Genomic DNA, 13388 nt, shown 5'->3' with positions numbered 1-13388 from the left:
TGTCAAATGTGAATTTCTCGCCTTGAAATGTTGCCAAAAAAAAAAAAAAAAAAAAAAAGGATTTAAAATGGCAAATATTTTCAATTATCATTTAAGCAATATTTTTTTTGGGGCCACTTTGCAAATATTCAACAGATCACAAAACTTGAATCGATAAGCTAGATGGTTAATTGCCATTTTATGGGGGTGCCAGACGGATTAGCGGTTATGTCACATGCTCCATGTACAGAAGCTGTAGTCCTTGTCACAGCGGTCGCTGGTTGGAAACCGACCTCTGCCCTTTGCTGCATGTCATTCCTCACTCTCTTCAGCTGTCATATTCTAAAAAGGCACTTAAAGCCAGCCAGACATGTCATATTTGAAAAATTCCTGTCTACCTTGATATTTGTGCACACACAAGTATTCTGTTACATTTATCTAAAAGAAAAAGCTAAACTGAATTCTTCTCTTATTTTGTAAAAAAGAAAAAAAAACATCTGCACCATATGTTGATTAAAGCTACAGTAGGCAACATAATAATACGAGAATTTTGGTTGAAATAACACATTTCTTTCAATATTGCATGCCACTAACAATAAAAAAAAATATATATTTTAAATAAATGGGTTTCTAAACAGAGTTTAAAAAAAACAGCTGGTCGGGTCTGAATTAAAAACAACCAATCAGAGTTGGCTCGCACACAACTAGCCTATGTTGTTCAAACTAGCATCGTCGATCACCTTCTCTCACTCTCTTCGCCTCGGTTTTTCTAAAGGTGGAACAGGAACAGAAAGTTGGCAGCGACAATGGTCAGGTGCCGGTTGGTGCATCATTTCGGGGGAGGGGCTTAGAGAATGTTAAGGTTACTTACTGCAACTTTTAGCAATGTTTAATACAGTTTAAGAGCTGTATGAGAGAAAATATTTGGATTGTTTTACATTTTTTTCTCGTTTTAGTTTGCATGAATCAAGCACTAGATTAGCCTAGCTTAGCATAAGGCGGCAAACATCCACGCATTCATTACGTCATCAGGGCTAATTATCAAACAGCATAGATGTGCGAGGATAACTTTTTATCTTGACATTTGGACATTTTTAAAGCATTTATATTCTATATTCAATGCTCCAGTAACGTTTGAGAAGATACCCCGTCACCTTAAGCTAAATGGACTATTTCAAAAACTAGTATAATGGAAAATTAATTGACTTAAAGTTGGAAAAACAAGCAGTTTTTTCTGACTGCTAGTGATGCTGCTGCAGTTTGAAGAGGCTAATTAGTACTGTACTGTGCAAAATCCTTAACAATGTATTCAAGAGCGATGTTTGTTCCATCAACTTGTGTTACATAACTGCCTGCAAACAGCTCTTCTCTGGAGTTTTACACTCTTGACAGGAGACGGAAAAAATTGGATTGTGCTTCACAACTAATAAGCTATGATAGCTTTTCCTGTTTTTTTTTTCCATTTCATGACAGCTTGCTTTTGTTTATCCAAGTTCACCAAAGTTCAATCCATCAATTGCTCTGATTCCACCGAGGTGAACTGATCTCATGCGAAATGTTGTTGTTTTTAGATGCTAATGTGACACGGCTATTAAATGTGTCATGATCTGATCGTAACGCAATGTTTTTATGATTATTATTTCGGTCTACCGGGGCAAACACATCTTAATCATGTCTTAATAACATGCCGAGTCTCGCTCCGTAGCCACAGGAATGCAAACACAGGATTGATATCAATCTCAAATAAGAATATTTCCCCTAAGACTGAATATTCCTTTCAAGCTGTGTAATACTGTGCAGCAAAAAAACATTTTCTAATTTATTTATTTCTCTACGATTCTACTCAAGAAACTGCCGAACAAGGAGAAGAAAACGAGGGAGAAGAAAGTGTGAGGGGGGATGAAAAGACGATCGCCGATGGAGAGAAACAGAGGAAAAGAAGAGATGGAGCGGGTCATTAATGTCGGCTATGTAGCTCGCTCATCCTGCCAGTATCCAGCAAGAAAAGGTCAGCCGCTGGAAATGAGACCGCCGCTGCTCGACCACGCTTCATTTAGACAATGACCTATAACACTCTGATAATACTTTCCTTAAATCACTCCGCGCGGCCAGTTGTCTGCCTCGTCTTTGTGTGTGTGTGTGTGTGTGTGTGTGTGTGTGTGTGTGTGTGTGTGTGTGTGTGTGTTTCCAGCTTGTTAATGGGAGAAAATACTGACACAGGCTGATGTCTGTGACAAGAGTGTTTCCATCTAACAAGTGCAGGCCGTGACCCTGCAACGGGTCTCTTCTGGTTGTGGGTCAGAATCGGCTTTTGTACTGAAGCGCTTTAAGAAGGCTGAGTGACAGAGGAGCGCGATGGAAGACACACATCCATCCCATCATGCTTTGAAGTGCGACAAGAATCATGTTGTCCTGTAAGATGATTAAAAAGTCTTTCTATAAACTGATATCATCAAGGTATTAGAGGCTCTGCTAAACTGTTTTTGACAATTTCTCTATAGAGACACGATTTATTGTCAGAGTTTGAACATTTTTAGAGTTGTTTGTTATTCTATGTCTCATGTCAACTGGCATGGCCGTGAGCATTTAGTCGAATTAAACTAAGCATTACTTCAGCACACATTCACATTCAGCACTGTTGCACAGATGGCTATCATTTGAGGAATTGGCTTAAATTTGACAGTTTACATTAGTTACGTTCCAGTGCTAATGTCGCAGATACCTGTTACGCAGTTAGAAAGGTGACATCATCCTGATAAGTCAATGCCTCTCGTTGACCTATCCTGTACGACGTCCGTATCTTTCATTTTTATGTCGGCTGCCCTCGGAGGGCAATTTCCCCGGCTCTGATTCTCACTCGTCCGAGCTTCAGCCGGAATGGTCCACTTGGTGTCTGAAAACACCGAAATGACCAGACAAACCCTGCACCAAAACATTTTTTAAGGACACTGGCATTTCACAAAATCCCATCTATCTGTCCTTCTTCCTCTGTAATGAAACCGAGCAGCTCTACTATATTTGTTGTAAGCAGTTTTTTTTTTTACCCTGTTTGCAGTGGGGTAACGCGCCAGCTGCATTAAGTGGGCCATTTATACGATGGGGGCAATTCATCTTACAAAGCCGTCTTATTAGACTGTCACTTACACAGTATGAACAGTGCCTTCAAAACACCCCGAGGGATTTATCTGTTATTTTACTGCGGGGGGAAAGAAAACAACACCTAATTGGACTGAGTCATCTCATCTTCTTCAGCAGTGAAACAAAAGATATAGATATCAAAAATCTAACTGTGCACAGGGAGTGTGAGAATGTTTGGTGCAGCTGAAGCGTTTGAACTAACATCCAAATGTGTTTAAATGTTTTGGTCATGCAGATGGATGAGGCAACAGACAGTAGGGAGAGAGAGAGAGAGAGAAAGAGAGAGAGAGGAGGAGTGATTGCCTGTCTGTGCTGTGAGGAAAGTAATCTCAGAGCAATCAAGAAGTGTGGGCGTCCGACAGCTCTGCGGTTTGCCTTCTAAAACCACCGGGCAGGTAGAGGAAAATCATTAGGCATCGCTCCTGACCCCATAGGTCACTTTTATTGGACAACCGCTGTGTTTCATACTAAACCCACGCTGACAGAGACAGACAGCAAAGGTATGTAACTAACAAACTGACTAACAACCAAGGGGGGATTGATAGAAGAAAAGAGAGGGGGGGGGACTACAGACAGATAGATCAGTGACAGAAGGTCAGACAGCTTCATAGCAACAGACAGGTTGCAGAGAGAGCTGCACCAACAGGCAGATACATAGATGTACTATCTGATCCCAAACTGGGAATAAACATAAACACTCACAGGAGAACAGGCAGACTGTAGACAGACAAAAGAAGCAGCCAACCTCCCATGTTAAAAAAATGAGGCCAATGTGGAAGTGAAAAAACGTGCAGTTCCTCTTGTGTCCACTTGAGGCCGCCTCCAAAAAGCCAAAGAATCCCTATTAGGTCAGAAACCAGTTGGTGACAACACCAGGACAATTTTGTGTATGAAAGAAATGTCCAGATGTTTATTTTTTAAAGACTTAACGGTAGCACACTGGTCACACTAAAGCGTCCCACAATGCACTGCGGCTCAGAGACGATCCTATTGCAGAGCTCGCAGCCAGAAAAAAGTGGCATATGAATAAAAATAACCGTACTGAAATACTTTTTATAGTTGCCATATACCTTTGAAATGATCATGAAGCTGCGAAGCTTTGCGTACTAACGGTACCGCTAGCTTGACGCCAGCTTATCCAACGTTTCTCGCCGTTCTAATTGTCGGGTTAGTAAGCAGTATGCAGTACACACTGTTTGAGTATGTAGGAGGCAGACACAGCTTATGTCTCTCATTTAAAAAGTCTATGAGACTGACTAATACTACAGACAGCCAGCTTCAAAGATAGCTAGTTAAAAAGACAACAAACAAACAGAGAGATAGCTAAAAGGACAGCTAATCAGCTCCAAGCTTGCTAGCTACAGCGTACACCTGTATAGCTAGCTAACTATAAAGGTGGAAAAATAGGTGACACTAAGATAGATAAGTATGAAGAAGTCAACAATCAGCCACCTTTAGACAAACAGATAGATACTAAAGACAGTCAGCTACAAAGAAAGCTAGCTACGACCAGAAATGGAGAGACAGCCTGAAGGATAGGTAATCTGTATGCTAGCTAGCTAGCTAACTGTACGGATGGAAAAATAGCCGATAAAGAGATAATGTAAAGAGAAAAGCTGCCAAACAGCTAGCTAGCCTCGAAGACCAAAAAATATATGATTTAAGACGGTATGATAAGAAGAGATAAGAGAGTAAGACAGCTAGGTAAAGAGATAATCTTCCAGCTAGCTAGCTACTCTACATAGCCTGATAGCATTACAGACACATAGATAGATAAATAGACAGGAAACAGATGGACAGACACATTTGGAGGCAGATATTTTTAAGTTGTTTCTGGGGAAAAGTCCAGAGAGAAGGTGGGGGGCCGAGCTAGTATCCAACAGCGTCTCTTCAGTGCTGCCATTTCAAATCGACAGCGAGGCTTTTATCTCTCCCCAAGAGTCGGTCTAAATAGAGCATGTGGTGTTTTTTTTATTTTTTTTATTTAGCAAGTCTTTCGCTCACTGAGTATTTTTGTTCTATAAGAGTAGAGGGTTGGAATCAAAGTGCAAAAGGCCCTGCAGGGGAAGCAGGAGTGGGATTGAATTGTAGACCGTTGGGGGGGGGGGGGGGGCGCACAGGTAGCAACAGAGATGAGAAATTAACCACTTGAAAATCTCTGGCCATTAATAGATGTCAAGGCGCGAGTGTACGGGGGTTGGCTCTGTAAGAAAAGGACGCCGCCAAGTTGTTTCACACCGCTCTTTGGATGTTAAAGGGTAATAGGGGTTGATAGCTCGCCTGTTAAAACCTAAACGGCTTATGTTCCTTTTCAATGTTAAGTACTCGCCTTTAAATCAGCGCTGTGCTTGCTGCCACTTCAGCTTCACCCTTCAATAACTCTGCCCCCAAATATCTGCTCGATTTCAGAGGCAACTCTCAGGTCACGAGCTTTTCTTAGACTCTGCTAGTCTGGCAATTTTTTTTTTTACAGAGCTCTTCATATTGCACGCGGTGTAATTAGTTCTTTGTAATTAGCGCAATTTATTGCTTTGCATATTCCCTTTGAGACACGAGTGCTTTAACACAGAGGTCTTAATTTGCAATATTACACACTGTGTAATTGGGAAGTTGTTTTTTTCCACATCACTTTAGAGACTTGCAGACATGTAGACATATAACCAGAGAGGACAGGGGGAGCAGGTTGTGTTTCAAGGATGAGCTGGTGTCGGGAGGGAACTTGTGCCTTTTTATGTAATTAGATCTCGCACCACTTTATTAAAATTAAGGAAAAAAAAAAACAATCAGAAGCTCAGCAGTTTTTTTCTGGGCGATGATTGAACCTCAAATTCTGTGTGTATTTTTGGTGCTCCTGTTTCATCAGGCTGCACTCTGGAGATTAGTGGGTTTAAATCAATATGTCCTGTAGCTTCATGTGTGCAGACATAGGCAATATCCCCCCAACGAGATGCCAATAATAGTAAGAATAATAACGCCAAAGCCACATATGGAATGAGATATAGTCCCTTATTAGTTTGAAGTGATGATATTAAACAGCATTATATGGGCAGGTGACAATGTGGCACCAGCCAATTTCCCTAGATATGAAAAGGAGAAGATTGCAGGTGGGATTACCCTGTGTGTGGTCAGGGGGGAGGCGGCCGCCAGCGCCGGCGCCATTGTCGCCTTGCTCTCCTGCTGATTGTTTGCCTTTGAGCTGCTGCTTGTCGTCCTCCTCCTCTGCTTCTCCCAGTTTCTGTTTGTCTTCCCTCTCCTCCTCCTCCTCCTCCTCCTCCTCCTCCTCCTCCTCCTCCTCCTCCTGCTCGCTCTGTTTGTCTTTGCGCGACTTCGGATGCTGGTGGGCTTTTCCCCGGCTGAGCTCTGGCTCGCTGTCGGAGCTGGAGAGGACGACGCATGCCCGGTCCGGCTCTGATGAGGAGGGGGGTTGCCGAGGCCTGGGTGGCTCTGGGCCAGCAGAGAAAGATAGAGAGAGAGAGAGAGAGAGAGAGAGAGAGGAAGATTAGTTTATTGGCCGAGTTGCAGAGTGTAATCAGACTTTGAAGAGTTTCATTCCCCTGGCGAGATATCCATCATCTGAAGAGTGTGACAGTGTGATAAAATGACTCCTGACATGAAAGTAAAACTCAATATGGCTCATTAGTGCTGTTATAAGCTATCCTAAGCCTTTTACTGACAACTTTAGAGAGGGAGTGATTGTGTGTAATGGGGAGACATATGCGGGGATGCATTGGAATGTATAAAGAACAAATCTTTAATGGAAGATTTGCATCATTTGAAATCCTTATTGTATCTATTCTTGGTTGCTGATTGTTACATTTTGTCAAAGCCCATAGACTTTAAAGCATATCTGTATTGAAACACAAAGCTGCAGATTTAACACCTGGAACCCCCCCCCCCCTCCATTTCAACAGTTCTGTGATCAAATGGCCAATAGAATTTGCAGGGAGGAATAATGCTCATGTCACGTTGTTTGGCTAATTGCCTGCCTGCATCATGTGCAATCAAAAACCTAAACAAAATAATTGTCTGCAACTGCTGCATCTGTGCCGAGTCCAGCAGCGAGCGGTGAGCAGCTAACCCTAACCCTTGAGAAGGATAAAATTCAGCGACTGGAAGCCATTGAAAACACTTTCTTTCTTTTGTATGCTGTGTTTTGATTTTGTTTTTAACCTCAATGTAAAGCACATTGAGCTTATGTGTAATGAAATGTGCTAGTGCCATTGAGTTCAGTGAATATTGCTGTTGCGGACGTAGAGTAAAGCTTGAGTGGGGGGGGGACCTGGGGTTGGCTTTCACTCGATTTGGGGCACTTTGGACGGAGAGCGACGCAGAGTTGGCCTGCTTTTGTGTTTGACAGGCAGGTGTCAAACACAGCTATTTAGCTAATGCTAGCTTGCGCGATTATCCGCTTTTCCAGTACAGTACGTGTGATATTCTGAGGTAGCAGTAACTTGACACATCTTGACGTTTCATGTCATGTTTGCGTGTGGTTGCTGGGCCGGGTGGGATCTCGCCATCAGAGGCAGTGGGCTGGCGCTTCTTGGTGGCGATGACTCCAGGGGGAGGGGCCAAATTTGAAAGTTTGGGTTTTACAAGCTGCAAACTACTACTGACTCCCCCTTTTAAAGACTCAGCGTCACTGCACCTTGAAACTTGTTCCGCGGTGACTTTTATTCATATCAAACACTGTCGTTTTTAAGAAGGTCAAGAAGGAATCTAAGCCCCAAAAATGTTAATGGATGCAAGGATTAGGCCCTCGCCGTTCCACATGATTTGAAATGGTTGTTCTACGTTTGGTTTTTCCGAGGCCCTGCTGCTCATAAACTGAGGGGTTTGACGGCACAGATATTTATTTTCTAGGTTAACAGAGAGATAAGCAAGAAGACAGTTATTAATAACCGAGTGTAAAATGTCACTTCCAGTCTGAGGCGAACTTCTCCAAGAAGAAGTGTTATTCTTCTTCCTCACTTTCCAAGTTAAATTTAAATCGTATCCTTTCACATTATTTGTTGAACTTGAGGTGTGAAAAATCGAACAAGACAGTAAGTTGTGAGACTCCGGGACGCAGAGGGCTAATTAGTGATGCCGCCTCTGCGCGGCTTGTTTCTTTCAAAAGGCCAGCCTCCCCTTAAATGTCATCCGAGTCTCCGGGCTCCTGGTCCCCGCCGCCGCCGCCACCCCCCTCCCCCCCTTTCGCTAACAAGCCGAGCGAGACCGCGGAGAGACGGCTCAATTTGTGTTAAGCTGTCCCCGCCCGAGGAAGATGTTAACGGGGAAATCCAACATGGGCCGTGCCTCGACTTCACCAGTCTACCCTCTTAGTTTCCCCTCCAATCAGGGGGCCCTTATTATGTCTGCAGCGGGCTTCATAAGTGTCCCAGAATGGAGTCTGGAACATCCCAGACGTTCAAAAAGTAGGATTCACACGAAAACCAACACACTATTACAGTAGTTCAATTAAAGAGGAACTCTTTCATCGCAGTCTGCAGGGATTTAAAAAAAAACAGCTGCAAGACGGAAGCACTGGATCCTCTAAAACCGCCTGATAGGAAACAGTTAAAGACTTCACTAGATTTTCTTGTGAGGGCTAAAAAATCTGGAAGGAAACATAAAGGAAACCAAGGATGAGAATAGAGTGCTCTGGGAAGTGTAGAGAGCCAGGAGACAAACAAATTGCCCTCTTCCTGTATACGTCTTTCACAGTAAGGTGCTGAGAGACAAATTGCTGGTCGACCACTGAAAGAGCAGAAGAAGTGAACCGTGCCCACGCTACTGGCCTTAAAAAAAAAAAAAAAAAGCTGCCAACATGGGAACTCAACACCACTGATCCCAGCCCCGGGAAGAAAAAAAAAATGGTTGAACAGAAGCTGTCTGGGTGTTTACTGGTGAGTGTTCAGACTAATCCACATGAGATGCAGAACGCCGTCTTTATTTTTTTTTGGGAGGTTATAATCCGTGACAGTTTGATTAAAAAAAAAAAAAAAAACAGCGCTCCGTAACTTTGCAAGCGGTGATTAAATTGTTGTCCAATTAATGGAAGCTGTTGTTGTTGTTGAAATGATTATAAATGAGAAATGATGGCCACCAAAGCTAAAGCAGTAGAAGAAGATAAAGATAAGGAAAGCCATAAACCATGAATAAAAACTCATCTTTTAACTTTAACTGTACTAAAACTTGTTTCGATTTCTCTGTAAATTTGCTAAATGTTGTCCGCTGGGCTTCAGTGAGAGAGTTGCTTGATGCAGCTCTTTCAAAAAGGAAGCAAAAGGAGCAAACGTTCAAACTAAACACATGTTAGAAGCTGGCTAACTTATGCTCCCTGTCCAGTGTCCACATCGGGTTTCTTTTTCCGAGCAGAAAAGCGCTGCTGGCTGTGTCATGTTTTTTTTGTTTTAGATTGTTTTTTTTCAGACCCAGAGCAAAGAGGATGTGGGTACAAGACACGACCAGTAGGCGGGAAAACTACAGGGTCTATCCTACATTTGGAAAATGAGCGTCTTTTTCTTACAAGCGCACTTTCTGAAAAGTTTTTCAACCGTGTCCATCCTAGCGTTTTTTTTTTCTCCGCACCAACGTCTTTTTCCAGTTGTTTTCAACGGGAAGAGAGCGTTCACAGCAGAAAGCGGCCACCTGGATAAAAATCTCTGCCGCTTTTGTGCGCTCAAGTTGAAAATCTTTTCAGAAAGGCGCTGCTGACGTCAGCGGCGCTCTTTTCATAATGTATGATATTCTCTGTATTTTAGCCTCCTAACAGATCGTGTCTTGTACATCACATCGGGTTAAAAAAAAACGATCTTAAATATTAAACATGCAGTCAAAAGTAATGGAGCAGTGTCGGTCATACAGCGGACGCTGTCAACGGACTGTTGTCATGGAGACAGGACGGACGAGCAGCGCTCAGAAACGCAATGAATGCAAACACTCCTGAGCGCACAGCCAGCGTTTCTCTTCCTGGATATAACGTGAGGTGGACATGGGGGGGGGGGGGGGGGCTCGGAGCAGCTGCACAAAAGAGGCGGAGCTACAGCTAATGCTAGGTAGATACAGCTGGTAACAACTGGAAGCATTACACGTCCTCGCAGTTGAAATGCAAGACTCAAGTGGTAACCCAAGTATCCTTTCACTGACAACATTTTACAGTTTGAAGGTGGAAATGTTTTAAAAAAGAGAAGGAAAATGGCTAAAGTGAAGGGTCTATTTGTCAATTTGACACTCGGTCAAATTTAACCTGCTTTTAACCCGCCATTTCTGTTAACACCTCAAGGTTCCATCAAGGTTTCTGTTTATTATTTTGGGCTTTTTTTTTTTATCCCTGTGCATTCTGCTGCAACAGACTAATATCCTTTTGCACGATGACTGTTCTTCCTCTACAGCTGCCGTCTTCTTTTTTTTTTTTTTTTTTTGGCCATGCTGCTCAAATCCACAGACACCAAAAGCCAAAAGCCTGTGAAACTTCTGCTGTCCCATTACTTTGAATATGAAGCCCTTCTGCGTCGGCATGCTGAGGAATCTTTTTCTTAATTCCACTGACACAACCCGTGATAGTGTCATATCTTTTATGGGCTGTTGTTGAAATAGCATCTCTCATGTCACACTTTAAGGTCTCACCTGATTATTATTATTTATTTTCCTCATATTTCCACAAGCTGGGGATTGCAGTGCCAAGTAGTGAGACATCTCCATAAACACTGGTTGTTATTTTCCAGCACAGTCTGTCATTTACAAATTTAGCAGGTTGTTAAATTCCCCATCTAGCGGGGCTGACACTGCCTGCTGCTGTGAATGCAGAGCGGTGCTTGTGACAAAGAAGAGAGTGTGATTGCTGAATAGTTATTAAAGCATCTGCTGCAGCATGAAATATGAGGGGGGGGGGGGGGTTTGTCGGAAAAATGTGTGTGTGTGTGGGAGAGTGTGTGGGTGTGTGTTTTTTTTTTTTTTGCGCTGCTCGACAGGCTGAGGTGCCGAGTGTGTGTTTTAAGTGCACCCTTATCCCTTCCAATGTACCGAGCTGCAAACAAACCTGCAGCACAGCCAGCATGTCCTCTGATGTACTCACACAACATCACCATTCCTTTACTCGCTTACAAAGACGCATGTCACTAATGCGAGACAGCTTTGAATTGAATTCGCAAATATAACATCATTGTTTGGAGTTTTGCTTTGTTTCTCGTTGTGTTCTGTAAATGTGTGCAGCACCTCCGTTTTTTTTTTTTTTTTTTACGCTGCAAGGATGGAAGTTGGTCGAGAAAAAGGCTTCAAAGCTGAAACATTACACACTGAGAAAGGTTTTTCCTGTCAATGGGGTGGTTTCTGCATACCTTAAAAAAATGTGGTTACTTGGTGTCTGCACGTTTTTGGTCACCACTTTTAGTGAATTATATTATTCCAGGTGCTCTGATGCCTTTTTTTCCATCCCAATACTGATTCTGTTACAAAGATTAGAAAAACCGTACAGCTTGGACACAACGTTAAAGCAGCATTATCGGCTTACATCAATACAAATCAGGCCTGTCAGCATTAATGCGTTAATCTCGATTAATTAAGGTCCCAATTTTTTTTTTTATACATCATATCAATCAAATGCTTTTTTTAAATATTTATTTTTGGGGGCTTTTTGTGCCTTTAATGGAGAGATAGGACAGTGGATAGAGTCAGAAATCAGAGAGAGAGAGAGAGTAGGGAACGACATGAGGGAAAGGAGACACCCCCCCCCCCCCCCCCCCCCCGTAGTACTACAGCCACCAGAGCTCCAATCAAATGTTTTTTTGTCCCTTTAAGGACACTGTGACATTGTCTTTGTAAAGTCTCCCTATAGTCAGTGATGGAAAAGAACGACACCTCTGCACCTTTGAAACTCTTCGAATCCGGCCTGTGGCTTCTTTCCCGCATGTCATTCCCTAGTCTCTCTCTCTCTCTCTGATTTCTGACTCTATCTACTGTCCTATCCCTCAATTAAAGGCACAAAAAGCCAGAAATAAATCTCAACAACTCCTTAAATCTTAAAAAAATCAATCTTAACAACGACTACTAATTCTGGTGCCATCTAGCAAAGCTGACAAAGGTCAATAGTTCAGTTGGCTAATCACGCAAATCTCTACTTCACGACTTCGTGATTGTTCCTTCTTCGACTTGAGAGTTGTGAATTCAATCGCTCGTTTCTTTTCCTCTCATCACACTTCTTCCTCGACTGTTTATTCACAAAAGCCTGCCATGAGTCAGACAGCAGGAGAAATGGTCCACAGAGTTTTCTTCCAAGCTTCGCCAGGCCGACAGGAAAAGAGCAAGAGGTCATGTGACATGAGTCATCTCGGCTTCTTTGGCGTTCTGATACTTTGAATACATTAACAGCAAAGTCATTAATTACTGAGGACCTCGAATGTGTCACACGTCTTTCAACTTTCAGGTTGTGAAAGTTGACGAGTAATAACATGTGAAGTCATTAAAAGGTTTGATACAATGCTCAGATCTGTTTCGCTAATTATGATGTCTAGATTAGCTTAACTTAATTTAGCTTAGCATAAGGCCTGGGAGCAGGGAGAAAGTGCGAGCCAATAATAAGCCTGCATCAAATAAAGCAACATTATTTGACCAGGTCCTCCATTTTTATTCTCTCTACAGAGGAGTGATGTCTACTGTGAAAACTCAGGGGGGGGGGGGGGGGGGGGGGTCATTGCATTTAAAGAGACACACACACCAAAACGGAGCGTTCTCAGAGAGCTGGTTTATACAGGCTCACAAACCTCCTCTGGTGCTTGATTCATGTTATATTTTGACCAAAGCACAGCACAGATGTTTCATTTAGACCACAGGGGACTGTTTGAAAAGGTGGAAAAGGAGGGATAATATATCCTCTTTAAATCTTAAGTTTTCTCCTAGTTAAATAAAGTCAAACATACATCAACATCCTTTCTTTCCAAACAATATAAAACATAGAAAATAAAAGGTTGGGAAAAATAGGCCAGAGATTGTTTTGTTGATGGGTAATCTTGTGAAGTAACTGTTTGCTCGGGAACAGGCGATAAAGTCTTTCCGACTTCCTACAAATTGTAGACATTGTTCAGAAGTTGTGATGTGATTTTTCTGTCAGGTGTGTTCACAGTAAGTACACAAGAGGTGTGTAATCATAGCTCAACATACAAAGCGTTTCACAGACAGACTCTTACGTCTAATGATGCTTTTTCTTGATGATTGAATCCCACCTATTAATCTCAGTTTTTGGGGGGGTGATTTGCAGACATACCTGATATCTGACATATCTGATTGTCTGACTT

At 42.5% G+C, this 13388-nt stretch overlaps 1 protein-coding gene across 4 annotated transcripts in view; it reads right to left on the bottom strand.

The window, feature by feature from the left end:
• The window catches only part of zranb3 (zinc finger, RAN-binding domain containing 3), an 87298-nt gene that overhangs the window by 34481 nt on the left and 39429 nt on the right, over nt 1-13388 (bottom strand). For all 4 annotated transcript variants that reach the window (XM_065951982.1, XM_020656964.3, XM_065951983.1 and 1 more), the window contains one exon: nt 6232-6561. In XM_065951982.1, the coding sequence (XP_065808054.1) occupies nt 6232-6561 (330 nt within the window). The remainder of the gene's footprint in view (nt 1-6231; nt 6562-13388) is intronic.

Source organism: Labrus bergylta, chromosome 24 (assembly GCF_963930695.1).
Source record: "Labrus bergylta chromosome 24, fLabBer1.1, whole genome shotgun sequence".
In the NCBI taxonomy this organism is placed as follows: Eukaryota; Metazoa; Chordata; class Actinopteri; order Labriformes; family Labridae; genus Labrus; species Labrus bergylta.
This window is presented reverse-complemented; position numbering and strand designations above follow the sequence as displayed.